Genomic DNA, 27,516 nt, shown 5'->3' with positions numbered 1-27,516 from the left:
AAAAGAAAAAGAGAAAAAAGTAACAATATTAAGAAAAGAACAATGGGGCCACTCATTAAAAAGTGTATTATGTTAAAAGATACTGTATTATTTTACCTGAATTCTAGGCTTGTATGATTTATAAGGCAGATTTTTAAAAACTACTACACCAATTTTCATTATCCATTTAAAATATTCATAAATTCTTACCACAGAGGAAAAACCCATAGTTTTCCTTATCCTTAGAGAAATAAAGTAACAGACCAACTTTGGCATATAATTGCTGGGAGCATCAATGGCCTCCTGAAGCCCAGCCACAGAGATTGGATCCCAGAAAGCCCATGTTTTAAAATAATTTAGTCCAAAAAAGACAATAAGGATTTCTCATCTACATAAACTTTGAAGTTTGCTTTGACTTAAGATGTCTTTCTATAATTTGACCTAAACTTGCCTGATTAAACATTAAAAAAACAGTCTGAATGAAACCAATTATAGAACTCTATTTCCTTTTCAAAAGGAAGATAAACAACTTACTTCACACTTGCCATCAATAAACTCTGTCACAGTGTCCTTCTCAGTACTGATCAACAGATAAAGCTTAGGAACTGAATTAGGTTTTTTGGATTCTACCTCCCTCAGCTCTAACCACCCATGACTAAAAAGGACAGCTAAATACTAAATGTGCTGATGTGCTTTTAAATTTCATATTCTATTAAGTCTGCAGAAAATCCTTTGGGGTTGAACTGCCGAATGCTGAACTGGGGCACCATTTGAGGGAGTCTACAAATACAAGCTACTTAAGAGGAATGGCGTTCCAAAATGAAATTAAACAAGCAGATGAACTCAGAGTAGTTCTCAATGTTGTAATGACACACTTAAGAAATTAGTGATAAATGACTAATATGCTTTTTATTCAGTATTCCAATTTTCATTTCAAGGGTTTTCCAGAAATAGGTTCCAACTCACAGTATAAAAATTTATGAAAGAAATTCAAAGAATATCAATGATGGAAAGAGATATTTTATAGAAATAATTAAGTTTTTAAATTTTTTTTAATGTTTATTTTTGAGAGAGAAAGAGACACAGCAAAAGTGGGGGACGGGCAGAGAGAGAGAGGGAAACACAGAATCCACAGCAGGCTCCAGGCTCTTGGAGCTGTCAGCACAGAGCCCGAAGTGGGGCTTGAACCCATGAAACATAAGATCATGTCCTGAGCCAAAGTTGGATGCTTAGCCAACAGAGCCACCCAGGCGCCCTTAGAAATAATTTGAAAAAACATTTAGCTAAATTTAGAATCTCACGATCTTTTTATAATGATAATCTCTGAAATTGCTTTGCAAATATTAAATTATTAACAAAATTTAATAACTTGGTGAGTAAAATATAACCATAATATTCTTACATAACATTGTTTTCTGAGATTAGCATTCAGTAGAGTACTTAATTCTTACTAATAATTTACTAATATTCTACACTTACCAAAAACAATTCTAGATTTTTACTTATAATTAAAAAATACATGTACAATAAGATTAATCAAACAGAAAGACAAATAAAATCAAAATAAATAAGTGAAACAACCAAACATAAATCACAGATATAAGATATACTATGACTGAGCACCCAGGCATCCAGAATAAAAAAGATCCCCCAGGCAACCAGAATAAAAAAGAGTAAGTGGTCATTTAAATGAATCCCAAAGTTTCCTACCAGGTATACCATATCTTGTGTGTATACGCATAAGACACCTAACAGGAAAGAAATCAAACATTAAATGTGCCCTTTCCATTTAGCATCTGTCCTAGCTCATCAGCTCCTGCTCAGAAGGAGTCCACAATGGGAAAGCCAAGGAACCAATCTATACCACCTGGCAGACAGTGGATAGTCCCTAAATATATGGTACACTAATGACAAAGGAACTGGCCGATAATCACTTTGAAGATGTGCAGCAGCATTCTGCTCTTCACTTCTTTCACCACATTAGAAATGTCAATGTAATGAGGACGAAGACAAAAATTCCTTGGAACATCCTATCATTTGACATGGAAATCATCGTAATAGGTAAAATATTGTTTATGAGAACAAAACCTCAGCTTGATAAAAAATGGTATTCCTTTAGTTGGGAAGTAGAGGAACCTGCTGAACTAAAGAGTATCAAGTGTATCACCTATAAATTATAGTTAAATTTCATTTTCTTTAGGGTATTAAAAACCAAGTGCCACTAATCTGGAAGGCCCGTGTTTGATATTCATTCATCATGAAGTAAAAAGGAAGGTGATATCTGGATGTGAAGGAACCAGTAGAGTTAAGATTTCAAGGCTTATAAGAAATTTTTTAAAAATCTACATGAGTACTAAATAGACTCTTTCATCTCTCTGCCCCCAGGTGCCTAGAAACCACTTGCAGAATCACTGGAACTGACTGAGAGGAAGGTATGTTCCTGGGAGGCAATCTTTGAAGTGTCAGATGGGACACAGCCAAAGGATTACAAAAAAATGGCTTTTTTCCCCCTAATAATGCACTTTAAACAGGTATTCTTGGCAGGACCAAAAAAGAAAAACAGGAGCGTCACCAGGTCTTTGGGTGCCCTTAGAGTCCCCAACCGAAGCATCTGGCTGCCTTCAAAGACATTCCCTATCTTTGACCTCCTAAGCTGAGAGGATACTCTCTCTGCCCCTACCTCTTCTTTTTCATTATACCTTTTGCAACATAATACTGGATTATTCTCCCATGCCTAACTAGCCTAACCTCAGAAAGCAGGCTAGTCACTGTTCCTCATTGATTTTCACTGCTGTAGGAACCAGGAAAAAGAAACCAGGCTGATCCCTAACACTGGACAGCTTAAAAACAAAACAAAACAAAACAAAACTATAAATAGTCAGATTTTGCTAGAAGGGATCTATGGCTTCAAGAAGGCTGCCATGATAAAATACTTTTGCGTGTACCACAGTGAGAAGTTCACAATGGAGTATTTTATGTCCACAAGGACTCACTCAAGGCAGAGACACCCAATCTCACCTTACCTTCCATACAGTTTTAAAAAGAAATTTTTTTAAATAAATAGACTTGACAGTGCCTAGTGCAAAGATCTTATTTTATTTAAAAGGCTTTATTATTGTGCTTCGCAATCACCTAGGGTGATTATGCTGGCACTTTAGTCTCATTTTGTTGGCCTGGAGATTTTTCAAAAGTTCCCTGGGTGACTTGGGCCCCATGGTTGGTACCTACTGACCTGCCTCACCCTTGCCTGTTTTAACTCTCCTGTGGAAGGTAGGATACCTCGCTTCTTCTCAGCAGGACGCACTAGCACGGAGTTCCCAGAAACCACCAACCGTATGACTGGCAAAAAAACTGCATGTAATGATTGTTATACAATTCCCATATTACAATCTGATGAGTTTAAAAACACATCTACACTTGTGTTACCGTCATGTTACTGAAAACATTTTTAAGGATAATTTTTATAAGAACCTAGGCAAAGTAGGTTTGTGGAAATCAGAAATACTAGGGTCTTAAAAATAGGGTTAAAGAAAGCTCTGGTTTGTAGATTTTATGACTGTCATTGTAGTTTATTTACAGTTTGTTTCCCCTATCACTCTCAAAATTTTTCTTCTTTGGAAAGTAAGTAATATGATTGATCAAAAAAAAAAAATAAAAACCTATCTTATTTTTCTGGCATAAGTGAGTGGTTTACATTATAACACAATTTGTTTTCTATGTTTTTTACTTTTTTTTTTGAGAGAAAAGAGACAGGGCACGAATAGAGGAGAAACAATGAGAATGAGAGAGTGAAAGAGAGAGAGAGAAGCAATCTGAAGCAGGATCCAGGCTCTGAGCTGTGAGCACAGAGCCCGACATGGAGGTTGAATTCATGAACCATGAGATCATGACCTGAGCAGAAGTCAGATGCTTAGCCGACTGGGCCACCCAGGCGCCTCTATATTATAACACAATGTTTTATTTAAATGCATTATATGGTGATCATTTTTAAGTGAAGAAATTAAGCTTTATAAGCACTCAAATTAGAAGTATAGGTAACTAGATAGAATGAGATGCTTCCATCATTAGCGTAATTTTCTTCTTAAAAAAGTGATTCATTCCTTTGATTTTTATTTAAATAAATATGTTTAAGTATAAATACTCCTAATTAAAATTTTCTATAAGCCAAAAATGTCAGAAAGATTGAAAGAGTGTTATTCATCAGAGCTGGGCAGCATTTACTATTATTGAAATTGTTATTAAAGGAACAGATAATTACACTCTTTCTGTGTTCCATTTCAATAAATGTGTTTTTGCAGTTGGGTTGCTTTTCTTACCAATGTATACAATAGAGACCAGAATTTTTATTATCAACAAAAGTATATGAAATCAATCAAACACAGAAGGTTTTTATAATGAGGGCAAAGGAGATGGTAATAACAGAGTATTATAGGTTCTCCATTGTATATTGATCAACTATTGTTCACTTTCCATTAAGTTATAACACATAAAAGGCAGAGTCAAAGCTCTGGCATTTTTAAGTCGCTTGAAATCTGGTTTGAATGAATACCTTGAACGTGGATAATGCTGGCTACTGAACCCTTTAGCAATGAGCAGCTGAGTTGCTACTTTGTTCGATGGTGTCTTATGAAATGCATTTTCATACCTCTTTTGGACATTTCCAGGATGTATTGTTTCTGGGGGGACTCCCCAGGGACAACCAAATCTGCCTCCAGGAAGCCGTTTAAAATCAAACTGGCAGCATATTTTGGGATCAGGTCCGCACGTATGAGGGATGTCATAGCTGTAGAAGGGCATCATGTGGCAAAAAATATCTGTGCCAGATCCCAGATCTAAAATAAAGAGCCAACAGACAAACCTGAATTTATAAATTCTGTTTTCCTAAAAATGTTCAAAATGCCAGTACTTTCTACATACGTAATGCAAGCTCGACCCTAAATCCACAACCTAATTAATTACCACAAGTACATCAACTCCAGTGGCATTTAACAACCACCAGGCTGAAAAGGGAGACTCACATCCCAGTCTCTACCTCCTCTATATGAACTTAGCAGAGACCCATCATGAACCAGCATCTGCTGACCTAGGAAGACACAAACCAAACCAAAGCAAAAGTTATGACTGGCTCATCCAAAATTACGGCCATGCCCATCCCTGGGTGCCAGCTCTTGCCCCATCTATCCCCACATCAGTAATAGGACACACTGAGAAAGACCATTACACTGGCCACAGAGGAAGGGTGAGAAGAGATGAAGAGAATATAAGGAGAAAAGGAAAGCAGGGAGGCTTGTGAGAATACTGGGTAAATTCCTATTGATTTCTCACTGTGAGGAGAAGGAAGTGCCACCAGAAGAGTTCATAGAATCTTCCTGATGGTCACCAATAAAGAGCCAATGGGACTCTTCACCAAGAAGGCAGCACAGGACAAGTAAAAGTAGTTTTCAAAAACAAAAAAAGCAAAAAACAAAAAAACCCACCAAGAATAAAAACAAAGCAAACACACACACACACACACCTACCTATATATACACACACATACACACACACACACCTATATACACACACACACACACACACACACACACACACACACGTATAGAAAGCAAGCACTGGTTTCTGATGCAGAATTGTTTTTAATTAAAATCTCAATGCCAGGAAGTGTTATTACTGCCTTGAGAGGTCAGAAGCCCACCACCAGGTGACTGGAGTTTTAACCAGGAGTTAAAAAAGGTCATTTTTATAGAAGTACCTTCCTGCCTTAATTTAAGTATGGATTTCTACTTTGCAGCAACGGGTATGTACAACAACAACAAAATAAAAAGCAACATGCACATTTTAAAAAATGAAAATATCTGCTTCATTAAGAACCAGAACACACAAAGAAGCTCAACTGAATTCCAACATAATTTTGAAGTAACATCTTCAAATCTATCTGGTGAGTCCTAAAATATTCCAATTCTATCTCATACTCCATTTAGTTAAAGTAATTATCAGTTCTTTTTCAAATTGCAAAGCTATCATAATCTGTGTATTTCTGTGCTGTAAGTTGTTTCACTGGATCACATTCCAGTGTGACATTGTGGATGCTGGTCACTACAGCTTGCTATCTGCACAGAGATTGTCACAGTCCAGAAGCTAATGGCATCTTCTCTTCCTTTGTCCTATAGATCAAAGACATACCCCACATCCCAATGCTTCACCTCACACCATACTATTTAGCAACTCATTTACACATTTCAGTTTATCTGCTCCATTTGGTGTTGTCTGTTATCAAATTAAGACTGTAATTTCCTTCTAGGCAAGGAAGTTTTCTGTATTTTTTCCAAGCATGGTATTAAGTACATAAAAGTACTTAGTAATTTCTTGCTGATATGTATGGGCAATTTGAATATAGGCGACTGTTTAAGTAGGCCCTCTTCAAATTAACAATCCTTTTTTTTTTTTTTAAATTAATATGCTCCTTTGCATTTGATCCAACTATACAGGATATAAGCCCCTACAACTTCTTGTGTTCCCTACAGATTTTTATTTTCCAAAATAAAAACATAGAGTTAATTTCTTTCCTTATTGAAAAAAAATGGCAGTACATATAAGGAAGCTACTGTCTAGATTGGCAAACTATTTTTTGAGAACATCTGGGGGAGCGACTAAATTACACAGGAAAGAAAACATGATGTATTACAGCAATTTCTGAACACTGTTTTAGGAACAAAATCCTTTTTGCAGATGAAATCTTAAGGAAAACTCAGTATCAGGATGGCAGTGAATGCCAGGGTACATAAAAGCCTGGGTTTGTGAACTATACAAAGCTGACTGAAACCTCATCTCTGTACCTACTGCCCATATGACTTGTGGCAAGTATGAATGGCTTTACATTCCAAGCATCCCTTCCTTCACCATTTACAAGGAATTATAAGAAAACTGAATTTAAAGGAGAAAGACTCAATGAGATTGAATATAAAGCATACAATACAATGACAGCCCATAATAAGAACTCAATAAATAAAAAGAAATAATAAAACGTTCTGAATTAAATGGGCATTGGGAAAGGCAAAAACATCTTAAGAAGCCTAAATCTTGTCTCCTCCTCACCGCCCCTCCACCTGGCAAAGAGCTGCGAAAGTCTGACCTTGGAACACATGTGCACCCACAGAATACAGTGTGAGAACAGCAGTATAGATAACAGGAAGGCTGTTCTAGGAGGCCAGGATTAAGGTTTTAAAAGGCAATTCTTACTAGATGCAGAGACAGGTAAGACAGAAGGAGGAAACACGGGCTGAATGTGAAATAAATGACTGGATATGAGATCTAACACATGTTCAAGTTTGTATGAAACAGGTTCTTTTCAAAATAGAAAAAAAAAATTTACAAAAGACTAATTCCTTACATTTATTTACTTCCTTTAGGCATAAAAAAGAGTCCACAATGTGCTATAGATAAATATATTCACCACTGCTTAAAAGAGTCTTAACACAAAAACTCCAGGGAAAAAATTCTAAGAATGTGTATCTTTAAGCAGCCTAATTTTCAGGACTGACACTCTGAATAAAACCTGTAACAGCATGAGTTCATAACCCTTGTGAAATAACATCTAGGTCAAGTGAGATCTTACACTTTCATCAAACCCTACATACCCCAATTCTGTCTCCAAAAAAACTCCAGCGTTTTATGCAATGCAAAATGTTTTTTAACTGCATAATGAACTCTCTGAATAAGCATGTGAGAAAATCCAGCCCGTTTGAGAAGATAAGCCATTGTTGGGGAATGTCCAAAAGGATCAATAGCCCAACCGGACCGAGGTTTCACTCCTGTTGATAAAGAAAATAAGAGTTATTTTTTTTAACTGACAATGACATGAAGAGAAGTCACATTACAGACAGAGCCATCAGAGTTCTGTGGTATTCCAGGTGTGAGGACAAACGATCTGACCATGCCCAGCATTCCCCTTTAGCAAACACTCCCAGCAGGACTTCCAGACGAGGGGATGTTGGCTCTGCCATGTCCTCCCAGACAGGGGAATCGCACTGGAGGTTAATCAACGAGCTGAAACAAGCACTCTGCCATCTTTAATAGGTATTAGAAAGCTACTGCCATGTAGTGGAGCTGGAGTAACAAACAGGATCTAACCCCTGCCCTGCCCTCTAAGACCTCACAGTTTTGTTTTCCTTTGAGTTGGACAACCCAGCAACTTCCTGTTACAAAATAAAGAAAAGTACGCTAACTCATTTCGACTTGTACTCTTCAATCCCAACGTTAAGGAATTTGTAGGCTGTCTTTCATACTTCACAACAGCTCTAAATCATCTTATTATACAGTGGCAGAACTGGCCCAAATAACTACCATATTTCATTAAATCTTAAGACATTTTGATGCTGGTGCTTTCTCTCCACCTAGAAAGAATCAATGGTATTTTTCACAATTGACACAGATCAATTATAAGAGCTATCAACTAAAGATATAGCTCAATCTCATCAAGGATATAACATAAAAAATAAAAATAATAAATGCAAAGATTGGAATTAATGAAATGTGATTATTCACCTGGCATTATACAAACTTCATTTTTTATTTTATTCAGGACACTTAAAGAAAACTTCCACATACAACCTATATAAACCTGCATAAGTGGTATTACCTTGTGCATTTTTTTTCACTCAAACACTGGTTTAGCACCTTCCATAAACCTAAGGTTATATGAGGTTCTAGGATTAAAAAATGACTTAATCCTGATCGTGACTGAACAAAGTATCATACAAACAGGTGTAAAGCAGAGTAGCAGAAATGAGAGGAGAGTGAAGAACTCTGTAGAACAATCCTGAAGATGAAGAGAGATGAGAAGCCAGCAAAGGAGGCTAACGAGAAAACATCACAACTCTCAGAGGGCCAAGAGCATATGTCAAAACTCAAAGAACTGCCCACGTACTTTTGCATTTCACATATGGAATTTACCTCTAAAAATTGTAAAGGAATTCTGAACCCTACTTAGTATTTTTGGGCTTTTTGTGGTGGTATGGGCTTAACAAATTCTGGAACTGCTTTTTCATATATTCTGAGATTGAGCAAATTAAAACAAGGGAGCCAAGTTTCACACTAGTTAAAAAAACGAACTACAGAATATGTAAATTTGGGAGAGCAGGATGTGCTTTGTGATCCTGAATTGAAAAAGGAAGCATCGGTACTAACTTATGGTTTTATAACACACAGGCGCATGCATGCACATGCGCACAAACAAGAGGGCAAACATATGCGCTTTATAAAATTTTGGATTTTTTTTATGCTATACTCTTACCTAAATTTGCTCCTTACTTCCTTCTAAAAAAATATGTGTTGTACCAAGGAAAATCTAACTAGCACAATACTGGCGTCCTTTATAGGTCTCTGCTTAGCTCTTATCTCTTTTCATGAAAAAGATTTTGTGCTAAAGTAAGATTAAGATTATCAAAATATATCAAAGTAAAACACGTTAGGAAAAATAACAAGAAATGATCATTAAAAAGAATAAGTACATCACAAATTCTGGCAAACCTAATAGACTTAAAAATTAGAACATGAGTACTATGAATAAGATAATTAATAAAACTGGATTATTTCAAGTACATTTAGTATTAAAACATAAGTCAGGGAACAGTTACAAAAATGGGCATATTGGGCAAAAGACAATCTTAACACAAACTTAAAAAAAGTTTCTAATGATCCTATTAGTATAATAAAGTTCATAAAAGCAGAAATTAATGACAAAAACCTAAACAATGTAAAAAGTGTTCCATGGCCAAATATAAGAATAAAGTATCCAAAACAACATGTTGTTCCAAACTGTTTAGAAGACAAAACAAAAAATGAATTTACAAGATGCAGCCAAAGCTACTAGAAGAAACTTCATATTCTCAAATGTGTTCATTACCTAAATGTAAGAGCTAAAACCATAAAATTTCTAAGAAAAAAACCACAGAGCTCCTGACCATGGATTAGATAATGACTTCTTGGTTATGACATCAAAACACAAGTGACAAAAGAAAAAATAAACTGGACTTCATCAAAATTAAAACCTTTGTGCATCAAAGGACACCTTCATGAAACTGAAAAACAACCCACAGAATGGAAAAAAGTACGTGCAAATCAATGTCTGACAAGAAACTTGTATCGAGAATATATAAAGAACTTTTACAAGTCAACAATAAAAAGACAAAGAACCCAACTGTAAAAATAGCAAATACTTTGAATAAACAAAGTAGTAGGTTTTCCAAAGAAGATATACAAACAGCCAATACAAGGTGAAAAAATGCTTAACATCATTAGATTTTAGGGAAATGCAAATCAAAGCCATAATGAGGTACCTTTTCACACTCACTAGCATGGCTAAAATAAAAAAGACAGTTACAAATGCTGTTGCAGACGTGGAGAAATGAGAACCCTCATACACTGCTAGTGGGAATGTAAAATGGTACAGCCATCTTGGAAAACAATCAGGCAGCTCCTCAAAATGCTTAACACAGCATGCTACCCTATGACCCAGCACTTCCGTTCTAGGTACGTACCCCAAAGAAAAGAAAACATACGTCCTCATAAAAAGTTACACAAGTGTGTATACCAGCACTATTCACAGCAGCCAAAAATGGGAATAATCTAAATGCCCATCAACTGAAAAATGGAGAAACAGAGGTGGTGTTTCCAAACAACACATTATTCAGCTAAAATCCCTGCCACCCCCATTAATTCTTTATTTTTATTTTGGAAGAATTCACACTTAAAGAAAAGGTATAGGCATCACATGAAGAAGTCCTATATAAATTTCTCAACCTGATCTACCAATTATTAGCATATCTGTATATTTACTCTATTTTTTTCTTTTGCCATATTGTTGGTGTGATTGCTATCATCATTAGAGTTAAGTTGCACATATCATGCCTATGCAGGAAAGAGAGAAGATGGCAGTGCTATCTTTAGAAAAGTCTTGCTTGGAAGGTTTGCCCTTGGCTAGTGTCTGGGGACTTGGATTTCCTAAGTGCTACACAACTGTACTAAGATACTATTTGAATATTTGAAGAGAATTTACATACCATGTTGCAGCATGCAAATATTAGAGACTGCAAAGCTTTAAATGAGCCCCATGTTCTTACAAATTATAGTGGGCATCTGATTTTATCAGTGCAGTATTCTCTTCCCCACTTCTTATGGGAATTGGATTCTTTCATGGACGACCCATTCACATGGCTCAGGTGAGGCTGACCCTGCCTTCAATAAACCCCTCTCTCCCATGACCATTTCCAATAAGCTGACTAGCCCTTGGTGATTTCAGCTCTTATGCCTCTAGCCACAGAAACTGGCTCAGAGTTATGCACTTAATCAAAAGTGGGCCAATTAGATAAGGTGTTAAGAAAAACTTCTCCTGGTTCGGCTAGGCAGAGTAGAGTCCTAGCTGCCTATGGCCATTTTACTCACCATGTGGAGAGAGCCAGAAGAAGACTGAAGCCATGCAAAAATAAGCACAACCAGAAGAGACAGTACCTAGACAACATAATTTGAGTTCCCCGGATCCAACCATACCTTAAGTTACCATATCTCTGTAATTCTCAATAAAACTAATACCTTCCTTTCATTCTTCTTTTGCTTTTTCTTCTTAGGCAAGTAAGTTAGACACTTGCCTCTTCTAACAGTTTTAACTAATATAAAATTAAAACCCCAGGGGGATATTGTTATAAAAAATTATTCTAAAATTAATAAGAATAATACATAAAATAATAGATTACAAAGCAGATGACCCTAAAAGTAACCATATTATATTTATGCAACTTAGCTTATGACCAAATAAACATCATAAATTAATGAGGGATTTAAAAAATACCAGGAAAACTGGTTATTTTAAAATAATAAAATGGAGCCTCATCTTATGTTCCCCCGAATTAATTGCCCAAAGTCATCCAAATGAAGGAGAAAGACATTAATACATACCTAGATTTTTTTCCAGCCACTGATGTCCTTCAATTAGTTGGTCAATTAAGGCAAAATAATGTGAACCAGCTTCATCAGGCATAACCCAGCCACCTGTCACAATTTCAAACTGACCATTTTGTAGCAAACTAGAGAGAAAATAATATAGGAGTTTATAGTAACATACAAGAGAAGTTCAAATAAAAGATTTAAAACCACATAAACATTAGGGACAGCCCTTAAGTAAGTATAACCAGGATTTATATTAGTTACTAAAAAATTTTTTTAAATCAGGGAATAAATTTCAACTATGGGATCCTGGTGATAAAACATTCTTAATAAAGTGTCTGTGGTGACACGTCCCCCGCCCACTACCCTAGGCAAAGCCACTGCAGGTCACTTTGGAAGTTCCTTTTCATAAGGTTATAATCTCCCAGACAACTTCAAAGAACTGGATGTCAGGAGATACACATGACTCATTTCTGAATCTTGAAAAGCAGCTCGCGAAGTGCTTTTTATGTAGTATATACTGAATAACTGTTTATTGAAGGACTGTCATTTTAAGCATGTATTTGTTTCAATACATCTATATTGAAAAAAATCAATATTTATTTTAGTCCTTCTGACACTGGTTAAGCCAGTCTTGCAAACTACACAAAAGTAATAATAATAATAATAATAAAGGTAAAGCTGGTAAATATCACATGCTTCTGGGAGTACAGAAAACATTATAAAGCACTTTGCTCCAGATTCAGTTAAAATGCAGTCTGTATAGTTTATTTTACATTATTGAGTGAAAAGCTCTAACATTACCATTATCTGTCCACTGGGTACTCCTTTGCCATAATGTCATACAAGGTAACTAGATTCCCAACCCTAGAGCAACTGAATTGTTACAAGATGATACCTTTCTCCAAGAAAAAAAATCATAGATGACTAAAAATTTGAAGAAGTACCTGAGGAAGTACAGAAGTCAAGAATTTAAGCAAACACCTTAAATGTCACAGACTTGTCAGTCTACAGTACCATGGTTTGAAAAACAGTGTAAAATTCAGAAAAAAGCAGCAGCTTTAATAAGGATATAGTCATTGGATACCTACCACTAATAGTCAAGTACCAAGCCAAATTTAGTTGAAGCAGACCAGAGATAAAAGACAAACATTTTCCTATAAAGCCTATAACAGAACCCATAGCATTAACGCAATATCTGATTTTTTTCAAATATATGCATAATCATATAATCAATGACAGAATGGATAACGGACACAATTTTTAAAAACGAATGAATGGGCAGCCAGGCTCAGTTGGTTGAGTGTACAACTTCAGCTCGGGCCGTGATCTCACAGCTCAGGCTGTGATCTCACGGCTCGGGAATCCAAGCCCCACATCAAGCTCTCTGCTGTCAGTGAGGAGCCTGCTTCAGATTCTCTGTCTCCCTCTCACTCTGCACCTCCCCCGTTCATGCTCTCTATCGAAAACATTTTAAAAAATAATTAAATAATTAAAATGAATGAATAATTCCTTGCATAAAATTTTTTAAATGTTAATTTAATCTGTACTGCCATGAGACTCACCAACATTTCACATAGAGACTGTGATAGCTCATTAGAGTGTCTAAAATAACAAATGTCCAATCAAACCTCAGATTCTCACAGGCCCAAATCAAGAACTCATGATAAAAAAATGCTGGAAATTTTTAAAAAATGCACTTCTTTATGAACACAACTAAATCCAAGGGTATTTTGTCCTGCTCTTACTGTCAAACTACTTCCAGTCAGTTCTCTTTCTTATCTTCCTGGCCACTGCCGGATTTAGCCACACTCTGGAGGCTCTGGCCCAGATCCAGCTCTTAGGTCTTATGGCCAGGACTTGGAAGCCTGAGATGTCAGGACAGATTTGGGATTTAATCTCTGGCCATCAAATATAGAATTGTGACTTCTTATCTCAGTATTCCAGTAAACAGAACTTTTGGAAAATTTCAGAAATAAACTGGTCAAAACAAAGTCTTTGCTGCTTCTGAAGAGAGAATAGAAATAACAGATTAAGAAATCTAAAAGTTAAAAAGAAAAAACAAATCACTCCAATGATGGAATTTTTCATCTATATCAGTTTTATTTTGCTACATAATTCCCGTCCCATAGGCATGAATGGGCTCCAAGAAACAGCTAACTGAGCAAAGACTCACACCTACTATATACAGCAACAAATTTCCCCAGGTCTATTTGTAAACAACCTATCCCTTTCCCTTTGCTTTGATGCCCCAGATGCTACTTTAATCGAGTATTAAGTTCTTATCTGAACACAAGTTACCTTTTTTCTTAATGTTTATTTATTTTTGAGAGAGACACACACAGAGCATGAGCAGGGGAGGAACAGAGAGAGATAGGAAAATACAGAATTAGAAGCAGGCTCCAAACTCTGAGCTGTCAGTACAGAGCCTGACACGGGGCCTGAACCCACAAACCCTGAGCCAAAGTCGGACGCATAACCGACTGAGCCCCCCTACGTGCCCCTGAACGCAGTGGTTAACTTAAACACTGTCTCGTGACTTCATTCTGGGATGGGAAGGTATGGAAAGCCTCCCATGCATTAAAATGTTTTCCAGTATTTTCTTACCTATTTATTTTATTCTCTCTTATTTTTCCCAACCTGACTGGTCCCAATGATCCTCATGTTTTTGCTCAAATAAAACCTACCCAGAGAAGTCTGCCTTAGCACCTAACCCAAAAATACTCCTACCGTACCACCACACTCCATGACAAACCAGAATTACCTTGTTCATTTCCATGTCTCCGCTCTCTCCCTCTTCAACCCCACCCACCATTAGAACACAACATAGGTTCCCAGAGAGCATGGACCAGGACATGCTGTTTTGTTCCCTCACACCCAGCCCTGAGAAGCGTGTTTGGCACATAAACAGTCACTCTGATAGTTGTGAGATAAAAGAGGGATGTGTGAATGAGGTTCTCAGCTCAAAGTCCATTATTTACAGAAAGTTTTACATTAGATGACACTCGGAAACATATGCAAAATAAACTGGACAGCAGAGGGCCAGGTGGAAAGGGGTCTGAGGGGTAATCTAGTTATGAGGTGGTATGACCCAGAAAACGAAAGTGCTAGGAAATATGGAAGAGGAGAAAGAGAGGAGGCGTTTTCATGAAAAATCAATGGGAATTAGGAAATCTGGGGTGATAGGAGAGAGGATTACAGCACATATGGCTTGGGGTTATTAATTCCTGGTGTCTAAAGGCATGGCAGTGTTATACACGCAGTGCAGTTGAAAAGCCACTTTGCGGTCATAAATGTAAATTTGGATAAGGCTGTTTGACATGACAGTGAGACATCTAAAAGGAGCTAACTGAAAAAGAAAAGTTGAGGAAAAGAGGCCAATATAAAAATTAAGCTTGAGGGGATTAAAACAAAGAGGAAGCAGAGAAGGATAGGAAGTCAGGAGAAAACAATCAAAAGGAAAGTCAAGGACCAAGCAGACGGGAAATTTAAAAAAAGAACAACAAAAAACAGAGGCAATAGGAAACGTTAAAGATCAAAAGAATCTGTGAAAATAGCCTGAAACATTCTAGGAAACAGTGATGAGGTGCAACCTGCCCTTCTACTTGGTAAAAGCCATTTTTATAGTTAAAAACCTACCATGTAACTGGCTCACTAATAAATAGACACTTCGTGGGTCAGAACATAAAGCTGAGAAATCTATTTTTAAAATATTTATATTATTGGGATGACTGGGTGGCTCAGTCTGTTAAGCATCCCACTCTTAACTTCAGCTCAGGTCACGATCTCAGGGGATTCGGTTTGTGAGATCGAGCCCCCAAGTCAGGCTCTGCGCTGAGTGTGCAGCCTGGTTAGGATTCTCTCTTTCATTCTACCACTCCCCTGCTCAGGCTCACACTCTCTCAAAATAAATAAACATTTAAAAAAATAAAATATTTATACTATTAAAATAGCAAATTAAGTTAGTGGAAAAGAATGGGCTACGGTTTTATTTATAAAAGCTTCAGTCAGAGGGCTTTAAAACAACCTCATAAAAAAGACTGAAATTTGAAATAGGCTCACATAGGATTTTAAGAAAGATCACATGAATAGGTCACAACAGGCATGAATGATGTTGTACTAGCAGGCCAGGATAGAACACAGGTGTTAGTTTTTCTTAGGATACTTTCTCTGATGGAGTAGAACAAAAACCAAATGGACAAAAAAGCAACATGATGTAAACTATGAAGCAATATAACAATGACTAGACACCTGGCCAAATACTCCGGCTGGTGAGTCCTCCTGTTTCATTGAACTGCCTGTCTCTCCTACTCTTGACAAAAGAATGGTAAACCAGAGGATTTTTAAACCAGAGGATTCTTACAGGCAAGAAGGTCTGGTTTGATATAAAATATTCACTTTGTTAGGCAAAAACACTCGCCACTTGACCAGTTAAACCAAAACCCCAAACTAAACCAAAATAAAAACCCACACACAGAAATTGCAGGAGAGATGCAAGAAATTGACATGTATATGCCTATATTCTACAATATAAGCTACTATTAAGTACTTAGTATCTCACAAACAATGGAAAAACAAAAAGATCCAAAGAAACATGAGGATATCATTAACCTAATGATTGAGAAACACAGCAATGACCATCATCATTCAGTAACAAGTACAAAAAGTAGGACTGACAGTCTACAGAAACAACACTTCAGAAAATACTTACAAAAATGGGGTTTTTAATTTTTTTTGGTTTATTTATTTGAGAGAGAGAGAGAGAGAGAGAGCGAGCGAGCATGCAAGTGGAGGAGGGGCAGAGAGAGAAGGAGAGAGAGAATCCCAAGCAGGCTCTGCACTGTCAACTCAGAGCCCAACGTGAGGCTTGAACCCACAAACCATGAGATCATGACCTGAGCTGAAATCAAGAGTCAACACTTAACCGACTGAGCCACCTAGACACCCTAGAAAAATATTTATGAACAGTAACAGGAAAACTATGTTAGTCTACAAAAAAGTACTGTATTTAAAACTGCTACTGTTAGCAACATGATGAAAATAAAGATGGACTCCAACTTTACATTTGAGACTTTAATAATTTCTTTTAATCACATAACAGGAAATATCTATAACTACAGAAAAAGTTACTTAGAACAAATACAGGTGCTTCCAATATGCACCTGCATTTCCATGCACTCCATATTCAACAAGCATCAACTGAGCTACTTCTCTGCACTAGGGGAATACAAAATCAAGAAAGATATGCTCACTCCATAGGATCTATTGCTTAGTTTCTGCCAAGAAACTGGCTTCTGGTAAATTTTTTGTGTGTACAATTTTTCCTCATGTTTCCTAATAAACATGAGATCTAGAAGCAAAAGGGAAAAGACAGGAAAAGGGAAGGAAAGAAAAGAGCATATACGCACAGCAAATCTAGAAAACAGGAAACCAGGCACTAACTTTAAAAATTAACAACACCCCTGTTTCACTCCTTTACATGGCTGACTTGTAGCTACTGGTAATGGCATTACACATTTCTATGTTTCTACCATTTCACTGCTTAGGAATTTGGTATAAAAAGCTTAACAAAATAACTGATCAAAATTAGGCTGGGCCTATCTGTCATGGCTCACTTTGCCTAAGATGCAGAATTTATACCTAAAAATGTACTTGCCAAGGACATGAAGCTGCAAATCATTTTCTCAGAGTGTCACTTTTTCCCCTATGTAGACTCAACACACATTTGGAATTTGGTCACACACAGAAGGATAGACTCAAAGAGCTTTTTCCCCAATGCAGAAATTGTTACAGATAACTTGGTAGTAAAAAATGCATCATTTAGCAAGCTTCAAAGAATCACAAATTAATTTCACATGAGAAAATGAGCTGAATTTGTAATCATACATCTGGGGAAATATGAAATAATACAAGATGATGTAAAGGGATTCACTCTTAAATAAAAATTTAGTTAAGTGGAAAATTCAAAAAGATGGAGGCTCCCAATGAATCAATTAATACCCTAAAAATATAAAACATTTGCTTATCATTTGCCTGATTCGTATGCCTTTTATGGGAAGTACCTAATAAGAGGAGAAAAGTAAAATCTGTGTTTTTTTTAAAGTTTATTTATTTTTGAGAGAGAGAGAAAGAGAGAACAAGCAGGGGGGCGGGGGGGGGTGCAGAGAGAGAGGGAGACACAGAATCCAAAGCAGGCTCCAGGCTCTGAGCTGTCAGCAGGGAGCCCAATGTGGGCCTCGAACTCATAAACTGTGAGACCATGACCCAAGCCGAAGTCAGTCACTTAACTGACTCAGCCACCCAGGTGCCCCTGTAAAATCTGTTTCCTCATATAGAAATAATTGAGGAAATTCATCACATACTTGTGAATATTGTTGATGCCTATCTTTAAAGATTTAATACATGAGGCACAGAACACAAATCAGTTCTCTCTCATCATTTCTTCCTCTCTTCATTCCAGCCATACTCCTTCTTTCAGTTCATTGTCCATGTTCTCTCTGTGCCTGGAATACCATCCCCCTTCCACCCCGACAAAACATCTGCCTCACCAGCTCTTACACATCCACTGGGAGTCCTTCCTAGCTACCATATCCCATCCCATCTAACATAAAATCCCTCAATTTTCTTTCATAGCATTTAGCACAAAATCAAATTATACACTGTACATTTACTGTCTTTCTCCATCAACAGACTGTAAGCTCCATGAAGACGGGAGTCCCCTCAGTCTGTTCAACATTTGCCACTCAGGGTTCATTTTAGAAAAGGGACCAAAAACTCAAAAGACAGGTGAACAAAGAATGTGAAGCATGAAATTCAGAAATCTCTTTCCCTAAAGTGAAAAGAAATTTAGCCTTACTCGTAAGGAAGTGCAAATTACAACTTCAGTGAGTTGCCACATTTACTTATCACATTGGAAAGAACAAAGAGTTGTGTAACACCCTATGACATCAAGGACATATGGAAATGCCAGTTAGTGCTGGCAATAACTATCAAATTTTAAAATGCATATATACTTTTATACATGTTCATTAAGAGTAAGTCAAGAAATATTTTCAAATATAAAAATAAACAAAAGCATTATATACACTACATATAAAGATACATTCTTAAAAGACAAGAAACAAAACTATATGGGTATCCAATGGAAAGAGTTAAAGAAATTAAGTCCCACTGATAAAATAGATTTTCATACCAGCTTTAAAAAAAAAAGGGCTCTTCTGGAGCACCTAGGTGGCTCAGTCGGTTAAGTATATGACTTCAGCAAAGGTCATGATCTCACAGTTCATGAGTTTAAGTCCCACATATGGCTCTTTGCTGTCAGCATGGAGCCTGCTTGGGATTCTCTCTCTCTCTCTGCCCCCTCCCCTCAAAAATAAATAAACATTAGGGGCATCTGGGTAGCTCAGTTGGTTACCCATCTGACTTTAGCTTGGGTCATGATCTCACAGTTTGTGAGTTCAAACCCCATGTCGGGCTCTGTGTTGACAGCTCAGAGCCTGGAGCCTGCTTCGGATTCTCTGTCTCCCTCTCTCTCTGCCTCTCTCCAAGTCACATTCTGTCTCTCTCTTTCTCTCAAAAATAAACATTTTTTAAAAATTTCAATAAATCAATAAATAAACACAAAAAAGAGGGGGGAGGAAGGACTCTTCTTTCCTGAAAGGTTCTCCAAGATACTAAGGTTAAAAAGCATGATATAATACACATTAGGATGGACATTAAACATGAAAACAAACAAACAAAAAAATACAGCAAACAGATTCTGATGAGGATGTGGAGTAACTGGAAACCTTGTACATTATGGGTAGCAACTGCTGAGGGAAACAACATGGGAGACATGCAAAAATTTAAACATAGGATTTTACTACATGATGTAGTAATTCCACTTCTGGATATATACACAAAAGAATTAAATGTAGAGACTTGAACAGACATTTGTATGTTCAAATGTCCATAGACTGATAAATGTATTTGTATAGCCAAAAGGTAGAAACAACCCAGGGGCACCTGGTGGCTCAATCACTTAAGCTGACTATACCATGAGCCAAACTCTTAGTTTTGGCTCAGGGCACGATCTCATGGTTTGTGAGTTGCAGCCCTGCTCAGAGCCTGCCTGGGATTCTCTCTACCCGTCTCTCTCAAAATATGTAAATAAACTTAAAAAAAAAAAAAAAGAAGGAACCCAAATGTCCATTGATGGATGAATGGATAAACAAAATGTGGTTTATCATGCAATGAATTATCCTTATTCAGCCTTAAAAAGAAGGGAATTCTGACACGTTCAATACGGATGAAACTTGAAGACTTTATGCTAAGTGAAATCAAAGCCAGACACAGTAAGACACACACTGTATGATTCCACTTATGAGGTACCTAAAGTAGGGAAACTTAAAGAAACAGAAAGTAAAATGGTGGCTGCCAAGGGCTGGGGTGAAGGTGAACAGCAAGTGATTGCTTAACAGGTACACAGTTACAGTGTGAGATGATGAAAAAGTTCTAGAGACATATGATAGTTATGGCTGCACAGCAACGTGAATGGACTTAATGCTACTAACTGGTACACATAACATCACTAAAGTGGTAAATTTTACGTTATGAATATTTTAGCACAATAAAAAAAAGCCTCATACAAAAAATCAGTACAATGTGCACAGCATGCTGTCATTTGCATAATACACATGCATATGTCTTTGTACATATGTATATACACGTATATTTTCATGCATATCTAGAAAGTAAGAGTTTGTTCACAGCAGCAGTGCCCCATGGGAAGAACTAGAGGACATGGAGACAGGGGTGGTTTCTCTCTTACCCCTCATTGTGTAACCTGCATATACTTAGACTTACATTAAAACATTAATTATGTGAAAACTTTTTTCTAAACTATAAATGTTATACCCTGATTTCTCCTAAGCATTGAAAACTAACACATGCATAGCATAAAATGGTCATGAAATTTTAAGACTATTTCCCATATTTGATGGCTCAATTAATCATTTCTATAAAGTTTTAATAAGAGGATGTTCTTTATGCAAACTGGTGTAGCCACTGTGAAAAACAGTATGGAAGTTCCTGAAGAAATTCAAAATTGAACTACCCTATGACCCAGCAATTGCACTAAGTATTTTTACCCAAAGGACACAAAAATACCAATCCAAAGAAATACATGCACCCCGATGTTTATACCAGCATCATCAACGATAGCCATTTATGGAAAAAGTCTAAATGTCTATAGACTGATAAATGGAAAAAGAAGATATGTTATAAAAAGAATGAAATCTTGACATCTGCAACAACATGGATGGAGCCAGAGAGTATTATATTAAGCAAAATTAGTCAGAGAAAGACAAATAGCATATGATTTCACTCATACGTGGAATTTAAGAAACAAATGATCATGGAGGGAAAAAAGGGAGAGACAAACCAAGAAACAAGATTCTTAACTGTAGAGAACAAACTGTTGGTTACCAGAGGGGATAAGGGTGAGGGGATGGGTTAAATAGGTGATGGGGATTAAGCCACTGTGATGAGCACTGGGTCTTGTATATTAGTGTTAAGTCATTAAACTGTATACCTGAAACTAATATTATACTTTATGTTAGTTGCTGGAATTTAAATAAAAACTTAAAAAAAAGAAAAGAGGCTATTCTTTAAATATTTCACTGTATAGTAAATATGACTTCATTTTTTCATTTTCCAAAATAAAATTAATAAAATGCTCATTCAAATTGAATCAGAAAACACATAAAATGTTAAAGAATAAAATTTCAAAATCAAAATATCTTTCTATAAACACATTAAGAGGTTGTGGTAGGTACAGTTTATAACCAACTTATTTTACTTAATACTATGCCATGAGCAACCTTTCTTTCCATGTTAATAAATAGACCTATCAATATGTTTAGGGCTGCACTGTGTTTTCTAAAGGTCTTTTAATTGAGACAACAACACACAATATACTTGTGTTTAGTCTGATCAGCTTTGAAAACTGTTTATATCCCTGCAATTACCATCCAAAACAAGATATGGACTATTACCATTAACTCAGAGAGTTCCTTCATGCCTCTTTCCCATTATTTCCTACCTCAACTGCCCCCCCAAATAAAGACATTCTTACTTCATGATTTCAATCACAATAAATTAGCTTAGCTACTCTTACACTTCATAAAAATCATACACTCTTAACTTCTCTGTGTCAGGCTTTTTTTTCTTTTGCTTAATATGTTCTTTAGATTCTTCCATATTACTATGCATCTCGGTAATCCATTATTTTTCATTGCTGAGGACTATTCCATTGCACAAATATGCCACAATTTTTTCATGTATTATCTTGTTGATGGCCATCTGAACAGTTTCCAGTTTGAAGTTACTATGAAATATTCTGCTATGAAAATGTATGGACAAGTCTTTTGGTGAATATGTTTTCATTTCCCTTAGATAAATTCCTGGGAGGGGGCTCCTAGGTCACATGATGTATATTTGACTTTGGAAAATTCTGGTGGCTTTCAGAGAGCAGTTGTCCTGTTTTTTATTCCCATTAGCAACAGAGGAGTTCCAATTGTTGCACCTTCTTTGTCAACTCTTGGTGTTGGAAGTCTTTTTGATTTTGGCCATCCTAAAAGGTTGGGGACAGAATCTTGGAGTAGTTATAATCTGCACCCCCTTGATGACTGTACATTAGCCAGCCTAAGCACACTCACCTTCCTCCACACTGCTGCAGCGTCATAAATGCTTCCAGGTGTTTGGACATGCCAAACTCCTGCTAATCCCTGGCCCATAATCACAATTCTCTTCTCATAACCTGGAATTCCTTCCCCACCCTCAGCTACTTCCTACATACCTGGGTAATTCTAACTGCCTTTCAGGTTTCAGCTTGAATACCAACTGCTTCAGGAAGCCTTCCAAGACCCCCTTCATGCTTCCATAGAAGGAAACATCCTGATTGTAATACTGTATTTAATTACATGTCTTCCCTGCTCTACCTTGAAGACTGGGATCAGGTCTGTCTTACTGATCACCTATAGCCCTGAGGTCTAGCACAGGAAATATTTACTGAATGAAGGATGGAGTAAATAAGGAAAGACTTTGCAAATAAGATAGTAAGATATTATCTCAGCTGACTCCTGAAAAATGAGTAAGACTGAGATTATCCAGTGCACAAAAGGGGGAAAAGAAAAAACAACCTCTAAGCTAAACTCACAGGCAAATTCCTAAGCAAGGAATAGCATGAGTCTGAGGACACCCACATGGCTCTGCAGGGCTAAGTGATGGAAGGTAAGGGGGGACAAGCAGGGAAGAATCAGAGAGCAGAAGCCAGTGTGTTCCAGACAGAGCAGACAAGTCTGTACCTTTTGACACTGCAGTGTCACTGAAGCATTTTAAAGCCAAGAAGTGACATGGATAGAATCATATTAGAAACCTAACTCTTGGTGAAATGGAGGACACCTGGAGGAGGCACAGCTAGAAACTGGAAGACCAGGTGGAGGTTTTCGTAACAGCAGAAAACAGAGTAGCAGGGATGGAGTTGGGTGCAGAACACAAAAATACTTAAGAGGTACAACTTACAATGCTTAGGGACGGACTGGATGTAGCCTGAAGGACAGATGGAAAGTTCAGAGCACTCGTTCCAGGGCAAGGTTGCCTGGCTCTGGTCCTCATGCCATACTTATTAGCTGGAGGACCCTAGGTGCATCCCTTAACACCTCTGCCTCAGTTTCCTCATAAGGAAACCTAAGTCATCTTAATTCATAAGAAAGCTATAGGACCAACTCAAAAAATACATGTAAGTGCTTACAACATGCCTGGTATACATTAAGTGTTAGCGGTTACTATGATCATTAAATAGGGAAAAGACGATGAGGTTGGAGCTTTAGATCTGGAAGCAGCCAAACACCTAGTAATTAAAACAACAGTGTGGATAAGCCTCCAAAGTAAAGAGGAAAACAAGGGATGCCACCCCACAGGCAAGAAAAGGGACATTTAGAAGTGAGCAGAGGAAGAAACAGAAGAGATGAGAAAGAAATGCTCGGCAAAGCAGGAATAGAAACAGGTGAGAAAGAGATGTGGGCCACAGAAGACAAAAACGGGGAGAATTTCAATGAAAGTGGAGTGGTCAGTGTCACTGCTGCAAAGAGTCCTCCCAGGAGGACTAAGGAAGCATCCAATGGACAGAGTGGCTGAGAAGTCACTAGAGACTTCTGCCAGTATTCATCCGGTAAAGAGAAGCTACCAGCTGAAGTGACTGAGGGGTGGAAGTAAAGCAAAGCAGCCTCACTGCAAATGAACTGGGATAGGAGCGGGTGGGGAAGGAACAGATACTTTTTCAAATACACATACACATATGCTGCTGCTTCAACTATTAGCACTAAAGTTATTTTCAGACACTGGTGAACTGCTTTGATTCCTTTGATGAAATGTTATGTATCTTTAGGCTCTAAACTCAATCCAAATCTGCAATTTACTCTGAACATCACAAGACACACAGTAACTTCTCAATGCTCTGCAAATTTTACAGCAGCCTTGGTCAAAAACCGTAAAATCTGACCTGTATAAATGTGTAATAAATTAACCTGTGTAAGAACTTTAAAGGTACATTTTTCTAGAAACTGAAACCCAAAATGTACATCAATAAGCTCGGCTTTGTATTATTTAATAACGTTATCTCAAACATTTCTCTGATTTCAATAAGCAAACAGAGGGTTAAGAAATTAGAGTAGAAGGTTCACTTAAATATAAACCTAGGAAAAATGATGTCAAAGAAGGGTAGACAGATTAAAGATTTTGCATTCTTGGCAAAGCAATGAAACGCAGCAAGGTGATGAAGACAAAATATCTTCATTAACTGCAACTCCATAAAAATGCACTGATGGTACCCTTCCTCACAGCATACATCTGAAGCCTTATCTTACACCAAAAGATCCACACAGGGAAGCTGGTCAAGACTCTGGTAAACACACAAACTATTCTAGGTTCTAACAGTTCATGGGGCTTCTTCACTGAACACCAGTCTCAGCAGCAGGAGCACATACACTGTAAAAACTGTGTTAATGTCTCAGAGCTCAGAGAAGAAAAATGAATATGTAATATGCTGGGTGCTAGTCAAAGAAAATGCTAAGGCTAATGTTTCAGCTGCTTGACTCTGAATAAGGATTCACATTTTGATGTTATTATAAACATCATGCAGTATTTAACTGCATTTAGCTAAAAAAAATTTTAAAATACGAAGACTAAAAAGTAAAAAGAATGTTAACATACTAGTCATTTTCAAAAATAAAACAAGCACAGACAGAAAATGTGCTGATTATTTAACAGGAGGCAGTTTCTTTTAAATGCACTGGCTATGTGTTACAAGTAGGCACCGTGACTATAATTGATTAAATTACTCTGAATCACACACAAAAAATAAAAAGCTAGATGTTGTTTGCATGGATCTCCCTTTAGTTAACTAGATTCTCATTTTTAAAAGCTTATAGAGCTGAATACTGCTGCCACAGGGGTTAAGAATCAAACAAGTCACTGCTAGAATAGATTATGGGATCATTTGAGTTATGTTTCTGTTAAGTTCCCACAATCAATTGGTATTCTTCAGGGACAATAAAAGCTTACATGGAACTCTGCTGGAATTAACAGGTTCTGTTCTGCAACAGCTAGCTTTCAAATTTGGGTACAGACATATAATCCATAGACTCATCTTCAAAAAGGAAAAAATAAATCACTGCATAAGCCTTATACTAGCAGTCAAAAAAAATTCTATCAGTAATGCCACTTAAGACAAGCACAGAATTTTAAATAACGAAAGCACACCTATGTATTTATCAACTTTTCCCTAAAAACATGTATTTAAGGCAATGAGTATTAAGAATGTTATGTTTAAGTAAATAGGAAAAAATGTTATTACCCTCTTTCCACAGATAAATGTAATAAATGAATAAAAGCAAAAGATTATAGCAAGAAGAGAGAAAACTCTGACAAAGCATGATCAGAAACAAAACTCATCTGCCCTATTGTTGCCATAAAACAATACATTCTTTAAGCAAAATGGTATCGTTAAGATCAGGCCTATATTCCAGAATATTTCCCATTGCCAAAATAGCATGTCTCCACTTGATCTTAGCCAAAAGGCCGAGAAGCGATAAACAGCACCTCTCAAAGGAAGGTTAAGGCAACAGATTGAGCATCTCTCAAAGGAAGGTTAAGACAACAGATTCCAATTTGCATTCCCACTCCCAACATCTTACCATTCTCTATTCTTAATATTAGGTCGAATCATGTGAAATGAACATTTTTGTACATCAAAAATGGTCAAACTCTGGCAATTTCATACAGTTGAACCTAAGTAAAATGACCAAGAGAAAAAAAAAAGGAGATAGAAACTTGCATCCAGATAGAACCTAGTAAAGAGGACTACCCTCATGCCATAAACCTGGCAGCATTTCTGACGTACTGCGGAGGTGAAACAAAGCATTCAAGCACAGACTTGCAATTGCCCTACAAGAGAAACTAACATGGGAATCCCAAATCACAAAGAGAGAAGACTCAGAGAGATTTGGGCAACAACCCCTAAGTTGGAGGGCCAAGGACAAAAGCAAAGCTGAATCTTGGGACAGACACTAATCAGAGTCCCCACGCTTCTCCCTTAGGACTCTTCCTACAGAAGTCTCTACACCCCAAGGTCCTTACTGATACAGATGGCAGCTCCTAATGCAGCCACACTGGGAGGAACCAAGCATGGCCTCACCTTACGGAAAGCAGCGGGCAACAAGCCCAGTTTCCTTCAGACATGGCTGGACTCTTCCTTATACTCATATGAAGCAGAACCTTCAGACAGGCCAAAGCTCTTACTTGGCTTACAGGTCATATATAAAAAAAAAAAAAATGCTAAATGAAGAAAGCCAATCCTGGGCTGAGCAAAGAGCAGACACTTAAATTTCCCCATCTTCCCACATCCCCAGCTCCTCTCTTCCCCTCAGCCAGTGTGATTTGTATCACGGACATATTTTCCAGCTGCTGGGTCCCTGGTGCTCATTCAGACTTTCAGAATCCAGCTCTCCAAAAAGGATATGAGCAGGGGAAATGCATCAGCTAGTTTTCTTGTTTGCAAGCAACACCTGCTGACTGTGGAGAGCAAATGCATTGGGAGATTCTGTATTGGGAGACTCTCCTGGGCGTGCAAAACTTAGGACTAAAAGTCCAAGCTTAATGAAGCGCTGGAAGAAAATGAGAGGCCGTGCTACAGGGATCACAGGGACCATGTCACCGGGCAGGAAGAGCTTGTGAATGCACCAGTGCCATGAGGGATGACCTGTAACCTTCCCTCCATGTCTGCTTCCATCTTTCCACCCTCACTTCACTCAGTGAAGATTCAGATTCTAGGAAATATTATGTTCATCAGCTGAGCTCAGGTCAAAGCTGGTCTGTCTGGCCTGAGGCAGGAAGATGGAGGATCTGACTTATGTGTATGAGAGACCATTTCCCAAAAGGAAACCAGGTGGAATGGATGCTGGCCAGCCAGGATTAACTACACCCACAACAAGGAAACAAAAGTATTTAGTTAGAACAGGAAGGAACTTAAAGCCCTGTACACTCTCTGTTTTGGGACGAATT

General features: G+C 37.4%; 1 protein-coding gene across 1 annotated transcript in view; it reads right to left on the bottom strand.

The window, feature by feature from the left end:
* The window catches only part of MAN2A1 (mannosidase alpha class 2A member 1), a 166,056-nt gene that overhangs the window by 95,791 nt on the left and 42,749 nt on the right, over nucleotides 1–27,516 (bottom strand). The window contains exons 5-7 of the mRNA XM_077757165.1: nucleotides 11,929–12,056; nucleotides 7,614–7,787; nucleotides 4,625–4,811 (exon numbers count right to left, since the gene is read on the bottom strand). Coding sequence (XP_077613291.1) covers nucleotides 4,625–4,811; nucleotides 7,614–7,787; nucleotides 11,929–12,056 — 489 coding nt within the window. The remainder of the gene's footprint in view (nucleotides 1–4,624; nucleotides 4,812–7,613; nucleotides 7,788–11,928; nucleotides 12,057–27,516) is intronic.

Source organism: Crocuta crocuta, unplaced genomic scaffold (assembly GCF_008692635.1).
Source record: "Crocuta crocuta isolate KB4526 unplaced genomic scaffold, BGI_CrCroc_1.0 scaffold131, whole genome shotgun sequence".
In the NCBI taxonomy this organism is placed as follows: domain Eukaryota; kingdom Metazoa; phylum Chordata; class Mammalia; order Carnivora; family Hyaenidae; genus Crocuta; species Crocuta crocuta.
The sequence above is the reverse complement of the archived record's forward strand: the minus strand, read 5'-3'. Positions and strand labels throughout refer to the sequence as shown.